The following is a 25,241-nucleotide window of genomic DNA, read 5'->3' as shown; positions in this document are numbered from 1 at the left end:
ACCCTGAGTCATAAGGAAAAGGGGATGGCGTATTCTCTTAGCTACTTCCTGCTGAAAAGGGACGCTGTGGGTTTCAGGGTGAAGATCTTCTCTTACTACTCTAAAGGGCCCCTTTGGCAGTAGGAAACACATAGACTATTATGGAGATTGATTTTGGAATTTAGATGCACCCAATGCAATTTGTCTTTTGATTTCCTGGCTGCTGGTACCAAGAGTGATGATTGTGGAGGCAATCAAACTGAAGCTGTTAACCATCTCAGTCTCTTTGCCTTCTATCATGAAGTTGCCGATTGGCCCAGTGGTGAGAATCTTTGTTTTCTTGATGTTGAGCTTCAATCCATATTGAAAGCTGCAGTCCTTGACCTTCTGCAACAAATGCCTCAGGTCTGCCTCAGTTTCACAATAGTAGCCTTGTGCAATATTTGTCCTTAGGTGACTGAGATATTTCACTCAGTATAATGTTCTCTAGTCTCTCCCAAGTTACATAGTATTTTACAAAATCATCGCTCCTGAGTGTTGTATAGTATTCAAGTGTGTGAATGTACTACAGTTTCTCATTTGTTGATGAACATTTGGATTACTTCCATTTTCTTGCAATTGTGAATAACACTGCTGTAAACACAGTTACATTTGTGCCACAGTTCTGATTTCCTTAGGATACGTTCCTAGCAGTGGAATAGCTGAATCATATGGGATTTCTATGTTGAACTTTTTTAAGGAAGCATCAAGCTGTCTTCTCTAGCGGTTGTACCATTTTATAATCCTACTAGCCGTGCACAGTAGTTCAATCTCTACATTCCTCTCCAACATTTATGTTTGTTGTGTTGTTAAACTTTTCTACTTCTGCTGGAGTGAGATGATCTTACTGTTTTGATTTGCATCTCTCTGACTGCTAATGGTTTTGAACATTCCCTCATGTGTTTCTTAAGAATCCAGATGTCCTCCTTTGTGAAGAGTCTTTTCATGTCATTTGCCTATTTTGTGATTGGGTTGTCAGCTTTTTTCTTGTGGTGGCCCTGTAGCGTTCTTTGGTTATGAGACCCTTATCTGAAATGTCATTGTTTCAAATGTTTTTTTCCTGATCTGTGAGATTTCTTCTTACTTTACTGGAGAAAGTTGTTTGGGGATTTTTAAATAATAAAATTTGTTATTTTAATTGGGATTTTAATAAAAATTTATAGAAAAGTTGGATTTTCATTTATTCATTACTGTACATTTTCTCTCTCCCTCCCCCAATTCACTTTTTTTTTGTTTAAGTATGTATTCATTGTTGCACAATTCATCCCTTCCCCCATCCCCAGGCCTCTTTGCAATGTAACTCTTATTCTAGACTTTTACATTTAATGCCTAATCATATATTCCTTTTAAGTAATTTTTTTCCTTCATCTAGTCCAATACAGTGTTCATTATCTCTTTATTCTTTCCCTATTCTCCACCCCCCGCCCCCATGTCCTGCTTTATAACAGTGGTGTTATGCAGTATTTGTCCTTTTGTGACTGAGATATTTCACTCAGGATAATGTCCTCCAGGGTCACCCATGTCGTGTAATGTTTTAAGAGTTCATTATTTTTCAGTACTACATAGGATTTCACTGTGTGGAGGAAGTTTTTGATGCATACAGGGGTTTGATTTTAAGGTCTCAGTAATCAATCCTATCTTCATTTTTGCATATGTTTTCAAGCCTATTTATGTCATAGGCCATAACTCCTAGTTTTGTTCCCATCTTGTTTCTTAGGATCTTTATGGGTTTAGATTTTCCTCCAAGGTCTACAGTCAGCTTTGAGCTCGTTTTGGTGTATAGTGTAAGACATGGGTCCTCCTCTTTGATTTCTTGACTGCTGCTCTGTCAGTTAAACTCTGGAAAAAACCTAAATTGGTTGGGCTTTAGTCAAATAGTTTTACTTGAGGACAGCTAGCTCATCGTCAAGGAAAACAAAGTACTGCTGGGATTACTTTCGAATGATTCTTTCTCCCCACCCCCTGCTAGAAGCATGAGGGGAGCTTCTTCTATCTTCACAATGAAAATGCAGTAGGACCTTTGGACTTAAAATGAATAAAACATGGGCCCTTCTGAACTTCTGGAGTTTTTCCTCAAGTTCATCCACACTCCCTTCAGCAATTGGTCAATTACCCATATAGTGTTCCTACCACATTCTGGTTTCTGCCCCAGTAAGCTTTGATTATTTTTTTTCCTTTCTTTTTTTTTTAAATTTTTAGTAGTTTTGAATGTGTGCACCGTCAAATCAGATCTGACTGGTACAGGAGGTGATTGTCCCTCCTCCCCAGCAGAGCATCTGGTGGATTCGAACCGTGCGCCTCTTTTTTTTTCCTTTCTAATCTACCAGGCTGCCCATTTTCTGAATGCTAGTTTGCTATGTGACTTTGATTCTCTGACAGATCCCAAAGAGTTACACAGTTTCTTCTGTTGTTCTGATTTTCCCCTTATGATAGGAGTGATGGCTTCCAAGCCCTGCATATGTTATGTCAGAACCTAGAAGTTCTCAGGATAAAGCAACTTTGTCACAATGAACACTTCGACTCAAGAATGAGGTTTGGGGTCCAAACGTTTCTTCTCACCCTGACGTTGATATTGTTAACAGTAATGTCTTTCCTGAGGGTAGTTTATTGGAGGAGGCGCAAGGTGAGAGAAAGGGGTTCCAGGAGGATGAGTGGGTGATGGCTAATTTAGATCTCATCCTGTTTGAGACCCCAGGATGGGATTCCCAATGACTGAGTAACAGCACTGAGCAGTATGGCCACAAAGTTTTAATCAAATAGAGCAAAATGGCAGCAATGCAGAAGAGGTAGTGCTTGGAGAAGAGAAAGACGACCATTTCTTTGGTGACGTAGATGATGTGGATAAATATGAAACAGTACAGAAACATGGCGAACTGGTTCTGGGGGAGCAGGAGATCCTGGAGCCCTCCTGAAAACTGGGGGGGAGAACAAGAGGGTAGCTTGTAAACCAGGCAGGCTCACACTGGATTTGTGAATCAGACAGACCGGGGTTGCAGTTCTGCTCTGTCCTTACCTATGCGTCCAGGCAAGTCCCCTTCCTCATCTCATAAAGGAGTATTGATGCCCACTTCGGATGAAGCATAACACAGGAAGTGGAAAATTCTTACCAAGTCACTGGCACATAGGAAGATCCTGAACCTTGATCTTGAACCTGCTTTTATCAGTCAAACGCCTTCCCATCTGCCTATCCCACATTTCCCATATGAGTCACGTGTGTGCAGAGTATTGTTTGGCCAACTCAATCTTTCTCACTTCTGAACCCTGGGTCTTGGGACTCTGGGTGTTTTTTTCTTTAACCTTCAACCTTATTTTCAAGGCAGTGGTAGAATGAGAGTAGATCCTTTGGATACAACTAATTAGAACTCTGTAGATCCTTTGGATACAACTAATTAGAACTCTCTGGATCCTGGTGTATGTTACCCTGGGCCAGTCTACATTCTGGTCTTTTCTGAACACAGGTGCTAAGAGGGCATGTGCAGGGGATCTCCCTACATCAGTTGTGGGGAAAGTAGCTTGAGTTTGCTGGCCAATCTGTCTAAAAGCTGTTCTTTTCTAGAATCCATATAATTAGGACCCAACAGAGCCCCTTCTAACTATAGCGAGCACCAGCTTTTAACGAAGGGAAACGTTGATACTGATCTGTGGCTAAAGAGGCATCATCCATGGGTTTTCTTCAAAATATTTTTAAAAATCATGCTGACTTTTTTGTAAGCACCAGATGGCAGGGACTAAGATGCCTAAAGTAACTTTTTAAAAAAAGAAAGAAAAAGTCCTGCAAAAGAGTATTTTCCATCCATCTGTAAAAAGATGTAGGGGTCTGGGATAGCTTTAAAATCGAGTGGATGCTTTGTCTTTTGTAATTATGCAAAAGCGAACCACTTTGGCAAACTATTACAAACTCAATTGCCTTTGAATTGGTACCAACACATAGCAGAATCTCTAGTGGGTTTTCCGAGCCTTTATATTGCAGGGGAGGAGATTGCCCATCTTTCTCCTGCAAAGCAGCTGCTGGTTTCAAACTGTCTGCCTTTAGGCTTGGCACCAGACCCAGGAGGGTTAGGGTTAGTAGGCCACCAAAGCCAAAAGCTGGAATTCTGGGGCCATTCTTTTTTTTTTATTATTTTGTGTGTGTGTACCATCAAATCGGATCTGAGTGGCACAGGAGGAGATTGTCCCTCCTTCTCCAGCAGAGCATCTGGTGGGTTTGAACTCACCTGGGATCATTCTTACTGAAAAAACAGCAGATTACAAAGACAACAAACTACAATTGAGAGGGCCAGGAAATTACCACATTGATACACCCTCTGACAAGAATAGCAAGGGAAGCTGAGACCAGAGGAAAAGTAAGTGTTCTAGTGGAAGCAGAGGGCTGGACCAATCTAACCATTTTCTGCAGCTCTGGATCCAAAGGCTTTCTCCTCTCTAGGAAGCTCTGGTGGCCCAGTCAGTAGGGAACTGTGCTCCTAACACACAGACATGACCCTCTGATGGTTCAAATCTCCCCGAAGCTCTACAGGAGAAAGATGGGCAGATCTTCCATGTGACTTACAGCCTCAGAAACTCACTAAGGGTCATTTTAACTCCACAGCAATGAAAGTAAGAAGAGTGAGTTCTGGACTGTGCTGTTCTCAGCCTGAGATCCTAATGGGTGATTATGATGATTTTGATAACCATATAAGCATTTATGTAATATTTTAGTCTTTTCAAACCCTTTCCACTTAAGATGAAGACAGAGGATAGAAAGAACTCTACAATTTCCAAGAGTTTCCATTTCATCCAGCAAGATTATTTTTGAACCCCCAAATGGAAAAATCAACATCGGTAGGAGATACGGACCCAAAGACATGATCCAGTACCTATTAACAGCTTTAAATAGTTCCAGCCTTCGTCTTGTGACAAAAGATATGCCAGTGGGCTGAGGGAAAAGTAAACTTGGAAATGACATTTATTTATATGACCATTCAAAAATATCAAGCACCAAAAAAAATTTAAAAAAAAATTGGGCACCATGATAGAGTCTTCAATGGCACAATATCTTCTAGATTTTGAAGGAGAAAGGAGAGGGAAAGCTGCATTTAGAAAATCCCAGCTCATTAAGCTTGAGTTGCCCTAACAAATTCCATCAGTGCCTAATGGAACAGGTAAATTGTAAGCAAAAGAAAAGGTGATACTGTCAGAAACCAGCATGTGTGTTCGTTTAAGAATCAATCATGCAAAACCAACCCCATTAAGAAAAATAATGACTAGTCAACTGGGGAAGTACATCAGGCAGTGTGTTTAACGTCCTAATTTGGGGAAACCATTTGACAAGAGTAGTTTTAGGATACGGCAGAGAAATGTGAGCTGGGTGGACTTGGACTGTACCTCAAGGTGCTGACTGATGGAGCCTTGCTAACCGGTGAGGGGCTCTTCCATGGATTTACTTGAGGTCATATCCTCTTCAGCAATTACAGCAATAGCTTAGATGAAGACACTGAAGCAAGCTTCTCAGAATTGTGGATGACTCAGAGTTGAGAAGCAGAGCTAATGTATTATATCCCAGTAAAATGGAAATGGGATGAGTGTAAATTGCTACACAGGGGTCAAGAAGTGAATTGTGTGAGTCCATAAAAATGGCAATAATTAACATTTATCGAGGGCCTAGGTAATGTGCCTGACTCACTATATTCTCCCATGTCCGATAGGGACCCTTTTGATGGGTGGCATTAATAAGTTCAGAATTTTCTACACATGGATCAGTTATAAAACTATAGTTATGTAATTATAACAGCTGACATCAGTTTTCTTCAGCCTGCAAAACTAGTTACTTAGCCTCCGAATTCTGTTTCCTTTCTTTAGTCATGTAAAGTAGTTTGATCTCTTTATCAGAAGAGCAAATGCATCTCTCCTAGAGCTCTCTGAGGCTGTTTCTCAGTCGTGTAAATTGTATCTTAATCTGTCTGTTTACCAGGAAAGGTACTGTGTCCTTCCTGAATTATTAGTACTTAAATATGAACTATTCTTTTCAGATGTAGAAATTCTTTTTTTACTAACAAAAGTGCGTTGTTAAGTGAGTCTCACCCTCCTACAAAAGCCCATGACCAACCACTCCCAGTCTTGGAGGTGATTCACTGTCTCCCGGATCTGTGTAATAAAGTGCTTATGAATATTGCAATCCGGTTGTCTTATTGGCGATTGACTAGGAAAGAACCCCTTGTGTTCAGTAACACTCTGAGGTCGACATTACTGTATAGATGAGTAAATCTAGGCTCAAAGGAGGTTGATAACTTGCCAACATCACGCACTTTATACATGGTGGGCTTTTAATCCAAGACGGTCTGGCTTTACAAGCTAGGCTGCGTTGATTTAAAAAGAATGTTCTCCATTATTAGGTGCCTATGGTGGACTGGAAATGAACCTATCTGGTTTTCTTATCCCTGTTAAGAGCATCTTAGAGAAGAGTTGTATGTCTGTGAAGGGAGGCATACATTTTAGAGTGTGAATAGTCCATGATCTGCTAAAAGAACAAACAAATCTGTTGAGCGGAAGTGCGGCCAGAGTGCTGTATTGTCAGGAGGGGCCAGTTCTTGGAGAGACACGTCAAGATGGGAAAGGTGGGGGCCAGAGGAAGACCCTCAACAAGATGGATCGACACAGTGACTATGGGCTCAAGTATGAGGGGGGTGCCAACAGGGCAGGGTTCAGCTCTGTGGTGTAAGGGGGTCACTATGAGTCACAGGCAAGTCGATGGTGCCTGACAGTAACAACAAAGGCAGTGTGGTCTTCCAGCACAAAAGCAACAGCGGTCAAAGGAAGGCGTTGTTAGTTCTCTAAAACCCACTGGGCAGTCTGACGGACTTGAGAGACTGGAGAGTGGTGGAGATAGTGATACAGGAAATGCTGAGGCCCGAATATCCCAGAGAAGGAAGACACGGGGCTGTCCGGGCACAAAGTGAACCAGGTCCAGCACCCCCAGCCCTCACTCTGCGTTGTGGCTGTTGGGTGCTGTCAAGTTGACTGTGACTCACAGCGACCCTATGAACACCAGATCTGAAGCTCACTCTGTCCTGTGCCAACCTCGCCATATGTTTTGAGTCCACCGTTACTATCACCATGTCAACCCATCTTGTTAAGGGTATCCCTCTTCCTCTGACCACCCCCCCCCCCAGCATGAGGGTTTTTCCAAGGACTGGCCCCGCCTGGCAACGTGCACAAATGTCTGTGAGATGAAGTTTCACCATCCTCGCCCTTAAGGAGCACCTGGAGCACTTCCTAAGACAGTCTCCCCTTGGAGAGTTGGGGGTCTAACCGCTCATATGTGTTCTCTGTTCCAGATCTATCCTGTATGGTGTGGACCACCTGGCGGGTCTCCAGAAGTGACCTAGAGGGAGAAGGGTCAAGGTCTGCGTGACCACTGAGCTCCTTCCAGCTGGGACCCCAGGCTCTGCAGGAGAGGAGGCGTCAGGCAGCAGGTAAGCTGGGCTGCCGCGTGGACTTCTCCAGCCCCGGGCCGGGTTTCGGTCTGCCGCTGTTCACCGCGGTCCCCCAAGCACACACACACTTTGTGTCTTACTCACCAGGCGGGGCGCTGCCTGTTGCCTCAGCTGCTCCATCACTTCCTCGTGCTGTCGCTGCCTCTGGTTCTCCTCATGCAGGTACTTGAGCCTCGTGAGCTCGAACTCCATGCGCACCTTCTCCAGCTCTATCTCCAAAATGCGCTTGGACCCCAGGTCTGGGGGCAGCTCTGCCTGTTGGGGCCCGTCGCCCACCTGGCCCTTGGTGGTGGGCCCCGCCAGGAGGGGCAGTGGCATCACTGAGCCTGGGCAGCCTCCGTCCTCACAAGTCTCCATCTCTTCCACGTGGTCATAGCAAGAGTCTGGGTTGGGGGGATCTGCTTCCGGGGCCGGAGTGGGCTTGGGAGGAAAGTGAGGCATCAACAGGGGACCGCTCCCCGCACCCATGGCATGCATACCCCAGCTGTCAGTGGAAAAGCTAAAGGTGGAGTTGCAGTTGGTATAAATTCATCTGCAGGGCGGTGTCAGGACAGAAAGCGAAAGGCCAATTCACACAAAGGAAGGGCTCCTGCAAGGTGCAAGCGGAGAGCTTGGGAAGTTGGAGTCTGTCTTCCTGGTGATTTTCCTATCACCATGGAGGTTACCACTCACTCTAAGTTAAGACCAGTTAGAGACCGGGTTCTTTGGGGCTGAGAGGAAGGAGGAATCACAGGGCCTTTGCTGAGAGAATGAGGCCTTTGGGGGCCAGTCATGGTGGGAGGAGCAGAGTCCCATCTGCAGAGGGAAGGAAGGCTCTCCTAGGAGGGAATATGGGAAAGCTAGGCCAGCTTCACGTGGCTTTCCAAAGTCCAATGCTACCCGGCCCTTGGCTGCCTTTGAAGGGTGCTAGTTACAGGCCTGGGTACACGTCACTGGCTCTTCTTAAACAGTCTCCTAGCATCTAGCTCCCATCACGTATCCTCGGTGTATCATCCCTCCCTCGTGAATAAACAGGGAGAGCTGGTTTCCCCCTTACCAAAGAAGCCTTTGATTTCTCTTCAGAAATGGGATCGCTGGGCACCGTCTTGGGGATGTTTGGGCAGCTCTCTCCTGCCCCCCGGGCTTCCATAATTTCCCTCTCTTCAGGTGTCAATCAGGAGACCACCAAAGCTGCCAATGGGGCCAAAGGACATCTTTTGAAGCGCTCACATTTGACCTCACCAGACTCCACACAGCCCAGCCTCCATCACAATCCCCTGTCCTCACAATAAACCCACATTCTTCTCGTTGCTAGGCCCCCTTGGCAGAGGGTGTGACTCCTGGGAGGAGATGTTATGGGCTGCTGGGCTGGCCTTTCCCCACCTCCACGAGGGGTCTGAAAACCAGAAGTTCACCTTTAGAAACCAATTCCCTTGGGTTCCTCTTTTCAAAGCAGATTGTACTAGAATGGGTCACAATTAACTCCACAACCCCAGGCTAATTATATCCCCCAGTTGGGGTAGAATGAATTGTGACAGTCGGCCCCTGCCGTAGAGTCAGAGCTGATTCACAGCTGACCCTCCAGTGGGTTTTCAGAGCCTGTAAATCATACAGTGGAAAGACTATCCATCTTCCAGGCTTGGAGCAACTGGTGGATTCTAACTGCGTACCTTGGGTTGGCAGCACAGCTCCTTACCCACTAGGCTATCGGAGCTGGTGATGTACTAGGGCTGGGGATGTAATTTGTCCTCTTCTGTTATGTGGAAACCACAGTAACACATTGAGTCAGTGCTGCACTGTGGGAATAGGAAGAATTGTATTTGAACTCTCGCTTTACTCTAAGTACATGACCATGAGGAAGTCATCTTAACCCTCTGTTGCTAAGGTAGCCTCGTCTGTAGGAACTGCGGACAAAGGTGAGGCTCTCGAGTGGTTCAATGGCTTTACTGAAGATAGATGGGCAGTCTCCTCTGCGTCATTTATAGCCTCTAAAGACCTACTCTTCTCTGTTTTTCATTCCCAGTATAGTGAATCATAGGATTATCTGATTCAAAGTGGCCAAAGCTAGTCCATCTCATTTCACTAATGCCTAGTGTGTCAATGTTTGTGCATTATATTTCAGGTTTTTACAATTTGTAGTTTGGAGGCAATGATGATGAGGCTTCACCTCACGTATTTCAGGCATGTTAGTAGAAGGGGCTATTCCTTGGAGAGGGACTCAGTGCTTGGAAAGGAAGAAAGGGTCGGCAAAGGAGAAGGAAGACCCTCGACCAGGTGGATTGACACAGTGATTGCCACAAAGGGCTCCTGTGTGTCGGGAAATGTGAGGGTGGCACAGGATAGGACGGGGTTCAGATCTGTTGTTCATAGGGTTTCTTTGAGCCATACTCGACTCGACACTTAACAACAATGACCACTGCGGCTGGAGGGAGAGGAGTTCGCTGTAAGATGGTTATAACTTGATGGCAGTGGATTGCAATTGATACTCAGTGTACTTACTTTTTTAAAATTTTTATTATTTTGTGTGTGTGTGCTGTCAAATCAGATCTGACTGGTACAGGAGGAGATTGTTCCTCCTTTTCCAGCAGAGCATCTAGTGGATTTGAACCGTGCACCCCTAGGATTGCAGTACATCTTCTTGCCACTAGGCCACCAGAGCTCACCTCAGTATACTTATTTTAAACAAGGATGTTTTATTGTTTCTCTAAGGTCCCTGGGTGGCATAAACAGTTTGCATTCATCTATTAACCTAAAGGTTAGTGGCTTAAATCCACATGGTGCTACAGTCCAAAAAAGGCAGGTGATCTGTTTTTATAAAAGATTATTGGTAGGTGTCATCAAATTGACTCCAACACATAAAGGATCTATGAAAAAGAATCAAATCCTTTCATGTTCTTACATCATCCTTTGAACCTTTGCTGGTCTATGTGTGAATCCATCTGGTTGAGGGACTTCTTCTCTTCTGTTGACCCTCCACCTTTCTAAGCCAATTCTTTTCCAAGGGCTGGCTTCTCCTGACAACGTGCCCAGAGCCTGCGAAACGTGTCACCATCCCTGCTCCTAAGGAGAACGCTGATAGTTCTTTTTCCAAGACAGACGTGTTTGTTCTTTTGGAAGTCCATGGAATATTCTGTATTCTTCACCAACACTACAACAGAAAAGTATCAACCTCCTCCTTATTTACTGGGAGAGAAAATAGCCAAGGAAAACCCCTGAAGTAGTTGCCAAGAGAATCAACTCGACAATAGTGAGTTTGTGTTGACCTGAGTGGCAGCATTGACGTGATGATAATCTAGGTCTATTTGGCTCATTGCCTTTTCCTACAGGGACTAAGTAAATGTGGATGAGATTGTGTTCCTCAGAAGGTTACACTGAGGATGGTCAACAGGCCCTGAAGAGACGCTCAAAATCGGCAGCAATAAGAGATGCAAGTCAAAACCACAAGATATCTTATCCCAGGAGCAGTGGCAAATTTTAACAGGACAGCAAGAAAGAAATTTTGGAGAGGATGTGGAGAGATAGGAACGCTCATCCACTGTTGGTGGGACTGTAAAATGGTACAGCCACTCTGGAACGCAATTTAATGTGTCTTCAAAAAGCTGAACATAGAAATTCCATATGTCCCTGCTACATCACTGTAAGGACTATGCCCCAAAGCAAACAGAACTAAGATACAGAGATTGGTATACCCATCTTCATAGCAGTGTTATTCACAATAGCAAAAACATGGACACAGCCCAGATGTCCATTAACAAATGACTGGATGAGAAACTGTGGTACATTAACACGATAAACTATTATGCAGCACTCAGAAGCAAAAATTTTGAAAAATAGTATATAACATGGGAGGGGCTAGACAGCATTATGCTGAGTGAACTAAGATGCGTAAGAACAAATACTGTATGAGATCATTATTGTAAAAGCAGAAAGAGAACCAGTGAGACGTGTGTGGATGTCCAAGGAGGGATGGGAAGGGAAGGAGGGCTGAGGGTGGGAACCACAGGGTCACAGAGTTTGGAGGGTGGAGGGAATGGATGAAAAAGACAAACAATGTACATGAATCAAACACAATTTTTTTTTTCATTTTAATGAAAGTCTACAGAGACTTAGGATTTCCATTGATTCATTGTTGCACTTTTCTCCCTGCCCACCCCTCCCCCCAATTCACTCTTCTCTTTAAAAAGTAAAATTCTTATATTGCTATACAATCCCTCCCCCCAAGTCCACTCCACTGTGCAGCTTTCATTCTGGACTCCTGTCATGACAATAATAGCTAATCATATATCCCTTTTAAACCGTTCTCTCCCTCATCTGTTTCAATGTAGTATACATTATTTATCCCCTCTTTCTCAGTCTTCCCCCAACCCTAATGTCAGTCCCATTTTACAACAGTGGCCCTATGCCGTATTTGTCCTTTTGTGACTGAGATAGTTCACTCAGCGTAATGTCCTCCAGGGTCACCCATTTTGAATAATATTGCATGAGTTCTTTGTTTTCAACACAGCATAGTATTCCATTGTGTGAATATACCAGAGCTTCTCTGTCCATTCGTTTGTTGATGGGCACTTGACTTGTTTCCAACTCTTTGCTATTGTAAACAAGGCCACAATAAACATGGGTGTCCGTATATCTGCTTGGGTGGCAGTTCTGGTTTCCTTATGGTATATTCCCAGTATTGGAATTGTTGGGTCAAATGGTATTTCTATTTGCAACTTTTTGAGAAAGCGCCATACAGCTTTCCATAGTGATTGCATCATTTTAGCACTCCCACCAACAGTGAATAAGAGTTCCAGTTTCTCTGCAATCTCGCCAGCGTTTGATGTTTGCTGTTCTGTTACATTTTGCTCTTCTTACTGGGGTGAGATGATATCTCATAGTTGTTTTGATTTGCATCTCTTAGACCTAGGGATTTTGAACACTTCTTCATGTGTATGTTGGTCACCTGACTGTCTTCTTTGGTGAAATGTCTGTTCATATCCTGTACGCATTTTTTTTTCAATTAGGTTATTTACATTTTTCTTGTTGTGGTGCTCGAGTATTTTATAAATCCTAGATATAAGTCCCTTGTCTGAAATGTCATTACCAAATATTTTTTCCCAGTCTATGACTTCCTTTTTGACTCTGTTGGAGAAGTTTTTGGATGTGCTTAGGTATTTAATTTTTAGAAGGTCCCATTCATCTATTTTATCCTCTCCTGGTTGTAGATTTTTCAGGATGCTTGAAAGACTGTTCTTTTTTTTTTTCTTTATATTTTTTTCTTCGTTTTATTATTTTTTAGTCTTTGATGTCCGAAAGACTGTTTATGTTGTGGATTAGGACTTCTAAAGTTCTTCCAAGCTTTTCTTTAATGAAGTTTATAGTCCTGGGTCCATGATCCACTTTGAACTGGTTTTTGCGTATGGAGTGAGATGTGGATCTTGCTTGAGTCTTCTGCAGATAGTTTTCCAATTTTGCCAGCACCGTTTGTTAAAAAGGCTGTCATTTCCCCACTTAACTGATTTCATCTCCTTGTAAAAATCAGTTGACCATAGGTAGATGGGCTGATTTCTGGATTCTCAACTCCATTCCATTGATCTATGTGTCTGTCATTGTACCAGTACCATGCTGTCTTGGCCACCATGGCAGTGTAGTAGGATTTGAAATCAGGGAGTGAGATACCTCCTACCTTGTTTCTCTCTTTAAGGACTGCTTTACTTATTTGAGGCCTCTTTCAATTCCAAATGAAATTGGAGATTGCCTTTTCCATCTCACTGAAGTCTGGAATTGGTATTTGTATTGGGATTGCATTGAATGGAAACACATTTTTTTAAAAGGTTCTTTTGAAGCCCTAACTCAGTTTTGAAATGCAGGTTTCTTTTGTTATGTTAAGGAGGTTCTAGCACAATAGATTGGGTTCTAAAGCTAATCGTGTCTGAGCTATGAGAAGAGATGGAGACATACACAAAAGCAAAGTTCAACAGGGCAGCAAACAACAAATGCTGGCGTGCACATGGAGACATTGGAATTCTCATTCACTCCCCATGGGAATGTAAAACGGCACAACCACTCCTGGAGGCAGTCCTCCTCCAAACTCTGAAAACAAACACCACCTGACCCAACCATCCCACTGGCAATATCCCCCAACCATGAAGGACCATTTTCTTAAAGCCTGAAGATGCCAAGAGCCAAGGTGCCCTTTTTCTTTGTTGCATTACTATTACTAAACTTGAGTCACTCATTAAATATTTGTTAAATTAAAAGAAAGATGGCGAAATACACAACAGGGATAGAAACGATGTGAATGAACACACACACACACACACACACACACACACACACACAGAGGCAGATGCAACTCCAAGCCCAGTAACACCTAGGATGGCTAACAGCAACTAGAAACCAAAATACATCTACTCCCCAAATTGGAATTTCCCCTGGACTACAACACAGTGCATCGCTGTTCTTTAAAGCCACCCGCTTGTGTCAGGTTTTGTTCACAGCAGCACTTGGGAGCTGAGATAGCATCGTTATTGAAGTTAGGTGATGTGTGTGGGACAGTGAATTACCAGGCTCCTTCTGGGCGTAGACCTCCATTTTTTGATGTCCTGTAAATCCTGGCCTCTGTGCCTGTGGCTGTAGTCCTGTTCTGGAGGAGTTGTCCCCTGTGCTAACGATCAGCTTAGGGGGAGATGTGTTCTGAGCCTGTGCTTTACGATAGGGTGTGGCCCACATTGTCTTAGTGCCCCCCCCCCCCCCCGGGTAGCCTCAGCCACGTCTTGGGACGCTCTGGGGAGGTTTGCCCTGTTCACCTAGATCCCACCTCTGACTCAGTTCTTCCTCACCCCCAAAGGTGACCCTGTTACATAATTCATCTACTCCATGAACCCCCAGCTTCCTCTCAGGTAGAAGTGCCTGTCATTGTGAAGCCCCCACGGCCACTCGGGTCTTGATTCACAGATTTGGAATTTTCCAGCCTCCGTAACTGTGTGATTTGTGTCCCCGGTGGTTTGAGTGTCTATGAGCTGTTGCATTGAATTCTGGAACCCAGGAGGAGGAGGAATTGTTGACATTGGAGATGAGGTAACGGTGCAACAGCTTGGAAAAATCAGACACTGGGCATATCATTAACCACCTCCGGAGAAAGTAGCTTTGTGATAATTCTTCTAAAGGAAAGTATTTGTCCAGTTGTCACTGGAGAGAAGCGAGTACTCAAATCTCTACCCGCATCCTCTTTAGAATCGATGTGAATGTTGGCAACCTTTCCTAGAATTATGCTGGTAACCACAGGAGCCAGCTCCTGATTACTGGGTAAGATGTAGATCTTGCCTCATGGGCTAAGAGTAGGGTTGACAGATAAATATAGGATATCCAGTTAAATTTGAATTTCAAATGAATAATGAGTAATTTTTAGTATATTTTCTAAAAACTGAACAATACATCCTTATTCGGGGGAGGGAGGGTTTTTGTTGTTGTAATTGTGTACTGTCAAATCGGAGCCAACTGGTACTGGCGAAGTTTGCCCCTTCTCCAGCGATGCATCTGGTGTCTTTGAACCGTGCACCTTTGGGATTGCAGTGCAGCTTCTTGCCACTGGGCCACCAGAGCTCCTTACAAGCCATCCTTCTATAGGAAGAGTATGCATTATTTCACTAAAAGTCACATCAAACTGGTCATCCTTTATTTTTATTTGCTATATCTTGTGATCTTAGCTGGGAGAAACTGCACAAAGGAACAATTATATAGAATCAAATAATCAACTGGTGACTGAGTGGTTAGAAATTGTGCTGCAAACACAAAGGCGTGTGTGTAAATGCGCTGTTGAGGGGAGCCATCTCCTGTGCCATTTACTGCCTCCGAAAACTTGCTGGAAGGTGGTTCAGACTCAACGGTACACAACAACAGCACAGCATGAAGAACTAGGTGTTGAAAGGTACAGTGAGTACTGTGGGTGGCTCTATCACCTTTTGCTGTATAACAGGCAAATAAACATGTTTTTTAGCTTGGGCATTTAGAAGTTGGTTGATCCAGGCTGGGAGTTTTCACCAAGGCAGCTCCATTGTTCCCCCTTTTTATCCTTTTCTGAGGAACAGAGAGCCAGCCCAGGCATGATCTCCATCTCCCTGCCCCGGCAATGACAGAGGCACAAGATGATGGGAATTGACAAACCACCACTTCCCTTTTATTTTAGGGCCAAATCAAGTCAAGCATATTTTACTTTTTTTCCTCTCATTTTACAGGTGGAATTGTCCATGGGGTGGGGGGGGGGAGGTAAGAAGGTAAATGTAAATAAAGAAATTAGCAGATTAAGAGCTACTGGCTACCTTGAGAGGTTCTTAAAGAGACAGTCTGCCTGAGAAGCATGGTGCCTTGGGCCACGCATCGAGAGAAATGATGGGGTAACGTCTTCATTTAGTTGCAAGAACTGCAGAGACGGTGTGGTAAAAGGTGCAGCTACAGGGCTGCATGAAGAGCTGGGAACCATCTGGAACCATGAAAGCCGAGAAGGGCAGAGCGAATGTGGCTGAATGAGGTGACAAGAACAGTGAACAGAACATGGTCAAGGGAAGTGACTGGCAAAACCCTAACTGAAAACCATCAGGAGGATGCTCCTGAGAGACAAGGGTGGTGAAACCAGCTCGTCTCACAGACTTCTAGCATGTTATCAGGAGCTCCCGGTCCTGCTGGGAGTGGTGAGGGTCAGCGAAGGAGAGGACCCTCTGCAAGATGGATTGTTAGAGCACCTGTGACAGTGAACTCGAGCCCGTTGGAGATGCTGAGGTTGGCACAGGACAGGGCGGGGTTCGGATCTTTGTTCACAGGGTTGTTATGAGCTGGAGTCCACTGGATGGGACACAACAACACCATCAATAACTGACAGCTTCCAGCAGTGCTGGACCAGCCCACGGCCCACGAGGTCTTCTCACACCAGCTTCATAGGCAACTCCCAAAGGCAGGTGAGCAATGATCCCTTCTCAGAAAGGTGGAGGGATTGGTCCAAACTCCCAGGCTCAACTTGGCTTAGGGAGGGCATATGAAGGTCATTGGAGGGAATGAAGGAGACCAGCTCACCTGGGAGCCAGGACCGGGGGCCTGAACTGACTGGGCTTCTCAGAGGCTGTGCTGGACCCAGGGAGACTGGACTGAGGGGCACCGCAGCCAGGCAGGTACATTTGTATTTGTAACTCAGCCTATTCTGGCGTCTTTCACTTCTATCATTTTCCACCACTACTTTCCCTCCCTTATAGTTTCTTTTTAAAAAAAATTATTATTTTTTGTGCGTGTACCGTCAAATTGGATCTGACTGATACAGGAGGAGATTGCCCCTCCTTCTTCAGCAGAGCATCCGGTGGATTTGAACTGTGCACCTCTGGGATTGCAGTGCAGCTTCTTGCCACTAGGCCACCAGAGCTCCCTTCCCTTATAGTTTCTATGGGTTTAAGGTTTCTGCTTCCTCCAGTTTCCATTGACTCCTACCTCCGATTGATACCGGTGCTTCATGAAATGTGCAAAGAGCTGGAGTCAGAAAAACCAAGCTGGAGTCAGAAAAACCAAGCGGCTGAACTTGCTCAGCATTTCTTCAGCTGAAGGAACTGAAGGACAAAGTCAAACCTCGAATTGCAATAATACTTAAGGATGCTTTGGGCAGAATATGAAATGATCCAGGAAGTATTAAAAGAAGATGAAAAGAGTATACAGAGTCACTGTGCCAGGGGGAATTGGTGGGCATAGAAGAATTTCATGAAACAACGTATGAGCCTGTGGTCTTGAAAGAAGTTGTTCAAGCTACTCTGAAAGAATTGGCAAAAACCGAGGCACCAGGAATTGAGAGGATACAAAATGACATTTGCTGCCCTGGATTTGCTCACTAAGTTGTGCCGAGAAATCTGGAGGACAACCACTTGGCCAACTGACTGGAAGAGATCTATATTTGTTCCCATCCCAAAGAAAGGTGATCCAACAGAGTGCAGAAATGATCAAACAATATCATTAATATCACATGCAAGCAAGATTCTGCTGAAAGTTATCCAAAAACAACTGAAACAGAACACCAGCAGGCTGGGTGTAGAAGAGACCATGGTACTAGGGATATTAGAGTTAATGTTAGATGGATCTTGGCAGAAAGCCGAGAGTACCAAAGGGATGTCTGTCTGAGTTTGATTGACTGTACAAAATCATTTGACTGTGGCTGACTCTGAGAAGAATGGGAATTCCAGAACATTTGATTGTGCTTATGCAAAACCTATACTTGAACCAAGAAGCAGTTGTCAGAACAGAACAAGGAGACACTGCATGTTTCAAAATTGAGATGGATGTACACCAGGGATGTGTCCTGTCTCCATACCTTTTCAAGCTATATGCAGAACAGATTATCCGGGAGGCTGGGCTTTATGAGGAGAAATGTGGCATCAGGATTGGAGGAAGATTCATCAACAATCTGCGTTACACAGATGACACAATCCTGCTTGCTGAAACTGAGACAGACCTGAAGTGCTTAAATATAGGACTGGGCCTTAAATATAGATTGAAGCTCACCATCAAGAAAACAGATTCTCACCACTGGGTCAGTTGACAGCATCATCATAGACAGTGAAGAGATTGAGAGTGTTAACAGCCTTAGTTTGCTTTGCTCCATAATCAACAGTCTTGGTACCAGCAGCCAGGAAATTAAAAGACGAATTGCATTGGGAAAGTCTGCTGTCAGAGACCTCTCCAGAGTACTGAAGAGCCAAGATAGCAGTCTGGAGACTAAGGTGCCCCTGATCATGTCCAGAGTCCTTGCAATTACTTATTATTTATCAGAGAGTTGGACAATGACTAGGGATGATAGGAGAATCGATGCCTTTGAGCTGTGGTGCTAGAGAAGAGTACTGAATATACCACAGACTACTAGGAGAACAAACAGATTTAACCTTGAGATGGTGAAACCAGGCTGCTCCTTGGACCCAAGCATTCTGAAGCTTTATCTGACATACTTTGGACATGTTGCAAGGAGGGACCAGTCCTTGGAGAGGGATGACATACTTGAGAGGGTGGAGGGACAATGAAGGAGAGGAAGACCCTCGATGAGATGGATTGATTCAGTGACTGGGGTAATGTGGGTATATGTGTCAGAGACAATGAGATTGGCACAGGATAGAGCCGGTTTAGGGCTGTTATCCATAGGGTCACTGAGTTGCAGGTGACTCAACAGCACATAACAACATATTCCCAGTAGTGGGATAGCTGGATCAAATGATATTTCTGTTTTCAATTTCTTTCTTTCCTCCATTTTTAAATGGAAGATCCGGAAATTTTTTCCCATTTAATTTAATTTTGTATTGGTTTGCAAATGATTTATATACAATGTTTCATTTATGTACATTGTGTTTTGTACATTCTTATACATTGTGTTTCACATACATTGTGTTTTATACGATCTTTCCTATGAAATAAATTTCTTTTAGAAGTTGTTGCTATGTGCTGTTGAGTCAGAACCAACTCCTACCTGAGCCGCCAGTGGGTTTTCAGAGGAAGTAAATACCAAAGGAGGAAACTGCTTAGTCTATCTCCTGAGGAGCAGCTGGTAGATTTGAACTACATGCCATTGGGTTAAGGGTGTAGCTCCTTACCACTATGCCACCAGAGCTCTGGTTAAATAGTTGATGCTGTAGCCATATAAAAAATTCTAGGCACCTGCTTGGAAGAATATGTTTCACAGAAATAGATGGGATAAATGCATTAGTATACATGTATTAGGTATTAGAAGAGAAGTGAGGGTGCTCCCATATGTACTACAATGTGACTTTATATTTGTAATGTATGGATTCCTGAGAAGACATTTAAAAATGGATTAATGGTGACAGTCCCTGGGGTGGAGAAGCTCATGAGTTAGTGGTTTAGGGTGAGAGGGAAGCTTACTCTTAACTATTATGGAGCTCTTTAAATTAGCTCTTGGTTTTCCACATCTTCTTTTCACTATGTTGAGGAAATCCCACTCTAATCCTATTTTGCTTAGAGTTTGAACCGGGAAGGGGTGTTGGATATTGCAAAAGGACTTTTCTATAACAATTTATAGGATCAAGTGGTTCTTGTTCTTAGCTTTATTAATAAAGTGAATTACATTAATGTTTCTTTTTTTAATTTTAATTTTATTTTATTATTTTTGTGTGTATCATCAAATCAGATCTGACTGGTACAGGAGGAGATTGCCCCTCCTTCTCCAGCAGAGCATCTGGTGGATTCAAACCGCATATGTCTGGGGTTGCAATGCAACTTCGTGCCACTAGGCCACCAGATCTCCCTTAATTATGTTTCTTATTTTGACCCATCCCTGTGTATCTGTTATAAATTCCACTTGTTCATGATGAATTTTTAACATATTTTTGGATTCTATTGGCCAGGACTTGAAGATTTTGTTTTTAATGATTTACTTACAAAGTTTGTATACATTATGTTTCACACTATTCTTCATTTTACACTGTATTTCATGCATCACTCTCATGCATTATGTTTTATAAAACTAATCCCCCTTGAACCTTGCCCATCATCACCCTGTCTTGACTGGATCCTTGCTCCCCTCCCTACACCCACCAAACAGTGAAACGTTGTGATGCTGCCTCTCCCCATCCTCCCCCTCCCCCTGCTGAGTTCCCACACACGTTTTACTAGTTATCCTTCTATTTTTGCAATAATGGTCTTAGGCAGTATTTGTCCTTCTGAGACTGCATTAGTTCGTTCAGCATAATTCTCTCCAGCCTCTCCCAAGTTATGTAGTGTTTTTCGAAATTGTTACCCGAATGCTACCTAGCATTCCATTGTGTGAATATACCACAATTTCTCAATCCATTCGGTTGTGCTTAGACATTTGGGCTGTTTCCATGTTCTTGAGATGATGAATAATGCTGCTATGGACATAAGGGTTTTTCCCCCACCCTTTGATTTTTTTAGTCTATATTTTTCCTTGTTTCTTTGTTATGTCTCTTGGAGGCAACATATGAAAGGTCTTGAAGGGGGCTGTTATATTCATTCTGTTACTTTAAGCCATTCACAATGTGTGTGATTATCGGCAGGCCAGATTTTATCATTTCCACCTTATGCCATTCTGTTCCACTCTCCCTTGCTGTCACTGTATAAAAGACTTCCTTTAGTATTTCTTGTAGATTTTGTCTTCTTTCATGAATTCCTTAACATGTTGCCACAAATGACAGCAAAATGTGTTTCTAAGCATGGTCGTCAATTACAAAGTGTCCGGTGACCTGTTAACTGCCTTCTTTTCTGCAAATCGCCTAATTTCTCCTTCCTGTTTGGTGGGCAGCTTTGCTGGGTACTGGATCCCTGGCTTGCAGTTTTGGTTTTTTCCCAGCTTCTGTGGATGTCACTCCATTGTCTTCTTGCATACACACTTTCTGTGGAAAGTCAGAGTAATTGATTCTCCTTTATAAGTGACACTCCCCCCCCCACACACACACACACTGCTTTTATTCTGTCCTTTGCTTTGATTTTGAAGCATTTGACCATGATATGTCTTGATTTGGGGTTGAGTTTAGAATTCACTGAACTTCTTGAATGTGTATTTCCTAATTTTTCATGGTTTCTGGAATATTTTCATCCAGTACCTCTCACACAATTTTTCAGTGATCCCCCCATTGTGGAATTCCAATCATACATATGTTATTTTGTTTGATTCCATCCACACGAATCTTATATTCTTCATTTTCCTCCATCTCTGTTTTGTTGCGGTTCCCCCCTACATCTATGAGGTTGTCATTGAGATTTTGTCTTCTCTCTAATTCTCTGTCCTATGTCTTCTATCCTGCTTTTTTTTGCTCCTTCACCACACTGAGAATTTCTGAAATACCATTCTTGAGTTGTGTTGTGCTTGCTTTTCTACTATTAAAAGTATTGTGTTTATTACACTCCTACTGTCTCATACTTTGGACATATTGCTAGTAGAAGTTACTCCTTGGAAAGGGTTGTCATGCATGAAAAGGTGGAGGATTAGTAGAAAAGATATTTCCCTGTGAGGTGGATTGACATGGTAACTGCAGCAATGTGTCAGGTGTGTCAGATGGTGAGGACAGCACAGGATAGGACAGGGTAGATCAGTCGTTCATATGGTCACTGAGTCATGCTCAACGGTATCTCACAAAAATAACAGTAGCTTCCTTGACATATGAGGTTTTTCTTGCCTGTGAGGCAGTCTTTGTTGTGTCTGTGTAGGTAGCTGTTCATTCCTTATCTTTATGACACTGTTGACAGAGTTGCAGATCTTGAAGCTTTTCACTCAGTTCAGAGGAAGATGGACAGTCCCCTCCCTGTGAAATTCACAGCCTCCAGGCCCAAGCGGGGCTGCCCCTTCGGGGACGCGGCCCCACTGCAGCTCAAGGTTCACGTGGGTCCGAAGGAGCTGAGCCGCGGCGAGTCCGGCGAGCGCCAGGCCCGAGAGGTCTTTGAGAGGACCAGGCAGCTCTTGTACCAAGGGGCCCAGGCCTGCATGGACCACATGTGGAATGAAGGTTCAGCAGAGAGCTGCCCCCTCATCCACCTTCCTGAGTCCCCAAAGCCCAGCCCAATGGGCATCCCAGTGGCCACCCGAGGACAGATGCTGATTGGACCGGGCGGCCGCCTGCTGCGGAGCCGGGCCCAGACTGACCTGTCGGAGGTGGCGTCCAGGGCCTGCTCCTCCTGCGTCCGCAGCGTGGACGGGAAGGCAGCCTGCAGCCAGTGCGAGCGTCCCCTGTGTGGATGGTGTCTGCGCACCTGCTGGGGCTGTGGGGCTGTGGCCTGTGCCCTCTGCTCCACTGCTGACTACAACGATGTCGATGTCCATGAGCGGGTGCTCTGCAGCTGCTGCTCCATGTTTGAAGCCTGAGGCCGTGGGCGGTGCTGCGGAACTGGGCTCAGTGGATACCAAAGGACTGCGGGCTGGGCCCGGCTGGGCGGGTGGGCCTGTGGTTAGTTTATATTTTCTACTCCAGACACAGAAATTGATGAATAAACTCTTTATATTTGGGAAAAAAAAAAAGAAATTCACAGCCTCCAAAATCGGCTGAAGGTCAGCTGCAGTAATTCCCTCAGGTCCAGGGGCTTTATTTAGTGCCTTTACCAAGGCCTCTCTTTTCTTATTCTTGACATTATTGAGTGGAACAGTCTCATTCTTACTTTGTTTAAAGTGTCTTTGAATGTTTATCTGTGAATTTCTTTTTCATTTCATGTGAGTTTACATAAAATATAAGCTTTTTGCACACGAAGAACTCTGCTACTCTAGTCTTCCCCAATTTCATACCTTACCACCCTACTCCCACCACCTCCATGGAAGGGTGGCCCTATTTTTGAAATGTACACTGGCCAAGACTGCCACCTGGTGGCCATTTGTCTTATTTCAGGCAGAAATTAAAACTAGGAGTCTTAAGTGGGGTTCAGCAGCAAAGATTACAACTCCCCATTATCCTTTTATTTTCTGACGCTGGAAATCTTTAGGACAGGAAAATGCTCGTCTGCCTCCCTCAAAACTACTGTGAGATTCAAGTCACCAAACAGCCCAACAAAGATACACTCAGCCATCAAGTGGTTTTTATGTACCATCAGATCAAAACTAACTCATAGCTGACCCTCCAGCGAGTTTGCACAGGCAGTAAATCTCAGGAGACTCCCCGATGTTCTACAGAACAGCTGGAGGGTTTGAAGCATATGTTTTTGCATTGACGGTCAAACTCCTTACTACTAAGTCATCATCAGAACTCACTCACTGTGTGAGGAGGTGAGAGAAATGTTCCTAGGGCCCTAAGAGCCCGCAGCATGGTATGCTGCTAACCCTGAAGTGCATCTCCAGAGGTTCGAATCCTCTAGCTGCTTCATTGGAGGATAAGTGACCTCATTCTGTGTGATTCAAAGCCCTCGAAAACCCACTGGAGGGTCAGCTATTAGTCAGTTCTGACTGTATGAAAATGAGTTTATTCAGTTCTGGGTACTCTGACAGCGTCTCTACCAGTGCACTCTGTTCTTGTAATGTGGCACCCTTAACAAGGAGGTGTGTGTGTGTGTGTGTGTGTGTGTGTGTCTCTCTCTTTCTCTCTTTATTAACGTCTTTGAATGTTTATGTTAGAATTATTTTATGTCAAGGGAGTTTACATAAAACATAATTCCCCCCCCTCCCCGCCAAGAACTCTGTGACACCCTGAATTCCCATTTTCACTGTGCACCTCCTTCCTCCCACCATCTCAAGAGGAGGTGGGGGGTGGGGGTGGGGCTGCAACCTTGAAAAGTGTGTTGGTCAATACTGTCACCTTGTGGGCGAAGCTTGCAATTACCAGACGAGATTAATACTAGAAGAAGCTCTTGCCTGGGCTTCATTCAGCAAGGGTGTATCCAGTTCACAGCTTTAGGTTCCTGATGCCATAAATGTTTTCAAGAGGAAATTACCCCTCTTCCAGTGTTCAAGAAGCAGGTCGGTTGGCATTTCAGTGAGGGTAGCCTGTTTCTCGCTCTTTTTTCCTGGAGTTTCCCTGAACAAGGGAGATGGACAATTCCTCCCATGTGATATACACTCCAGTGAGAGGAGGGTCACTTGTGGGTCGTTCTTGACTCCATGCTATTGAGTTTTCCCAGGTTCAGGTATGCTCTGAACGTCTTCCCAAGGGTCTCCCACCTCTACCCTGTGACACAATTCGGTAATGGCAGTTTTTCTTGATTTCCTTTGTGTGTGTCTGTTTAAAGCATTTCTGATTGCTTATATGAGATTTTTTTTCCTTTTATATTATGTGATTTTACATTAAACATACAGGTTCTCCTGCCCCTAAGAACTGTATTCTACCCTGATGATACTATTTCACGCTGTGCCACCCTTCAACTCTTGCTATAATTTTGAGAGCATTGCCCAAGATGGCCATCTCATTGGGGACAGCTTCGAATGATGGGAAGGAATCAATAACAGAAGAAACAGGTCTAAAAAAAAGAAAAGAAAAGAAACAGGTCTAAGGTGGATTCAGCAGAAGTGAATCCACTGACATCTCCTCTTCTGTAGGTTTCTGGCGCTGGAGATCTCTCTGAGAGAAGAGTAATTCCTTTCTGGGAGCAGCTGGTGGATTAGAACCACCAGTTTTTGAGGTAGCAGCCCAAAGCACAGCGACTCAGACAACAGATCTATGTGGCGGTGGTGTTTACTATGGAGCCTGAACTAACTTCATAAGTGACTCAGATGATTCTCAGAGGCTGTAAATCGCACAGGACATTACTCGCTTTTTTCAGCAGAGCAGTTGGGGGAATCAAACCACGTGTCTTTGGGTTGGCAGCACATCTCCTTACCACTCAAGACCGAAAGCACCCTCAGGGGATTGCAGACACGAGAAATGTTCCCAGGCTCCATTGAGTGCACAGGCGGCCGGGCTGCTAGACAAAGAAAGCTCTGCTAAGGTTCAAATCCAACACCTGCTCTAAGAAAGAAAGTTGGGTGACCTCCTTCTGTGTCATTCTCAGCTCCTGAACAGCCGCTGGAGGGTCACCTGTCAGGCCCACCTGACTCCAGGACAATGAGCTCCTTCAGGTACAAGTGCTCTGAGAACGTCTTCACCAGCTCCCTCCTTACTCAGTTCAGTGTTCAATAGACCAGACTGTATCACCCTCTCTTTATTATTATTTTAAAGTGTTTTGAATGTGCACCTAAGAATATTTTGTGTCTTGTGAGTTGACTCAAAACAGTCCTGGGGGACCCTTTCTTGTTGTGTACCGTAGAGTCCGCTGGGCCAGGAGTTTGACAGGAGTGATCACTGCTGCCTCCTTGTGGACACAGTTTGTTATTACAAGCAGAGGGAAATG

The 25,241-nt window shown here is 44.2% G+C and overlaps 1 protein-coding gene and 1 pseudogene across 1 annotated transcript in view; one reads left to right on the top strand and one right to left on the bottom strand.

The window, feature by feature from the left end:
• TMEM247 (transmembrane protein 247) overlaps positions 1–14,042 on the bottom strand; it is a 35,674-nt gene extending 21,632 nt beyond the window's left edge. Inside the window, exons 1-4 of the mRNA XM_006881007.1 lie at positions 14,015–14,042; positions 8,527–8,630; positions 7,575–7,910; positions 2,745–2,933 (exon numbers count right to left, since the gene is read on the bottom strand). Of these exons, the coding sequence (XP_006881069.1) occupies positions 2,745–2,933; positions 7,575–7,910; positions 8,527–8,630; positions 14,015–14,042 (657 nt within the window). The remainder of the gene's footprint in view (positions 1–2,744; positions 2,934–7,574; positions 7,911–8,526; positions 8,631–14,014) is intronic.
• Positions 14,043–21,726: 7,684 nt separating this feature from the next.
• Positions 21,727–22,299, top strand: LOC102847376 (annotated as a pseudogene).
• Positions 22,300–25,241: the final 2,942 nt, after the last annotated feature.

Source organism: Elephantulus edwardii, unplaced genomic scaffold, assembly GCF_000299155.1.
Source record: "Elephantulus edwardii isolate Elephantulus edwardi_28Jun2011 unplaced genomic scaffold, EleEdw1.0 scaffold00011, whole genome shotgun sequence".
Lineage (NCBI taxonomy): Eukaryota > Metazoa > Chordata > Mammalia > Macroscelidea > Macroscelididae > Elephantulus > Elephantulus edwardii.
This window is presented reverse-complemented; position numbering and strand designations above follow the sequence as displayed.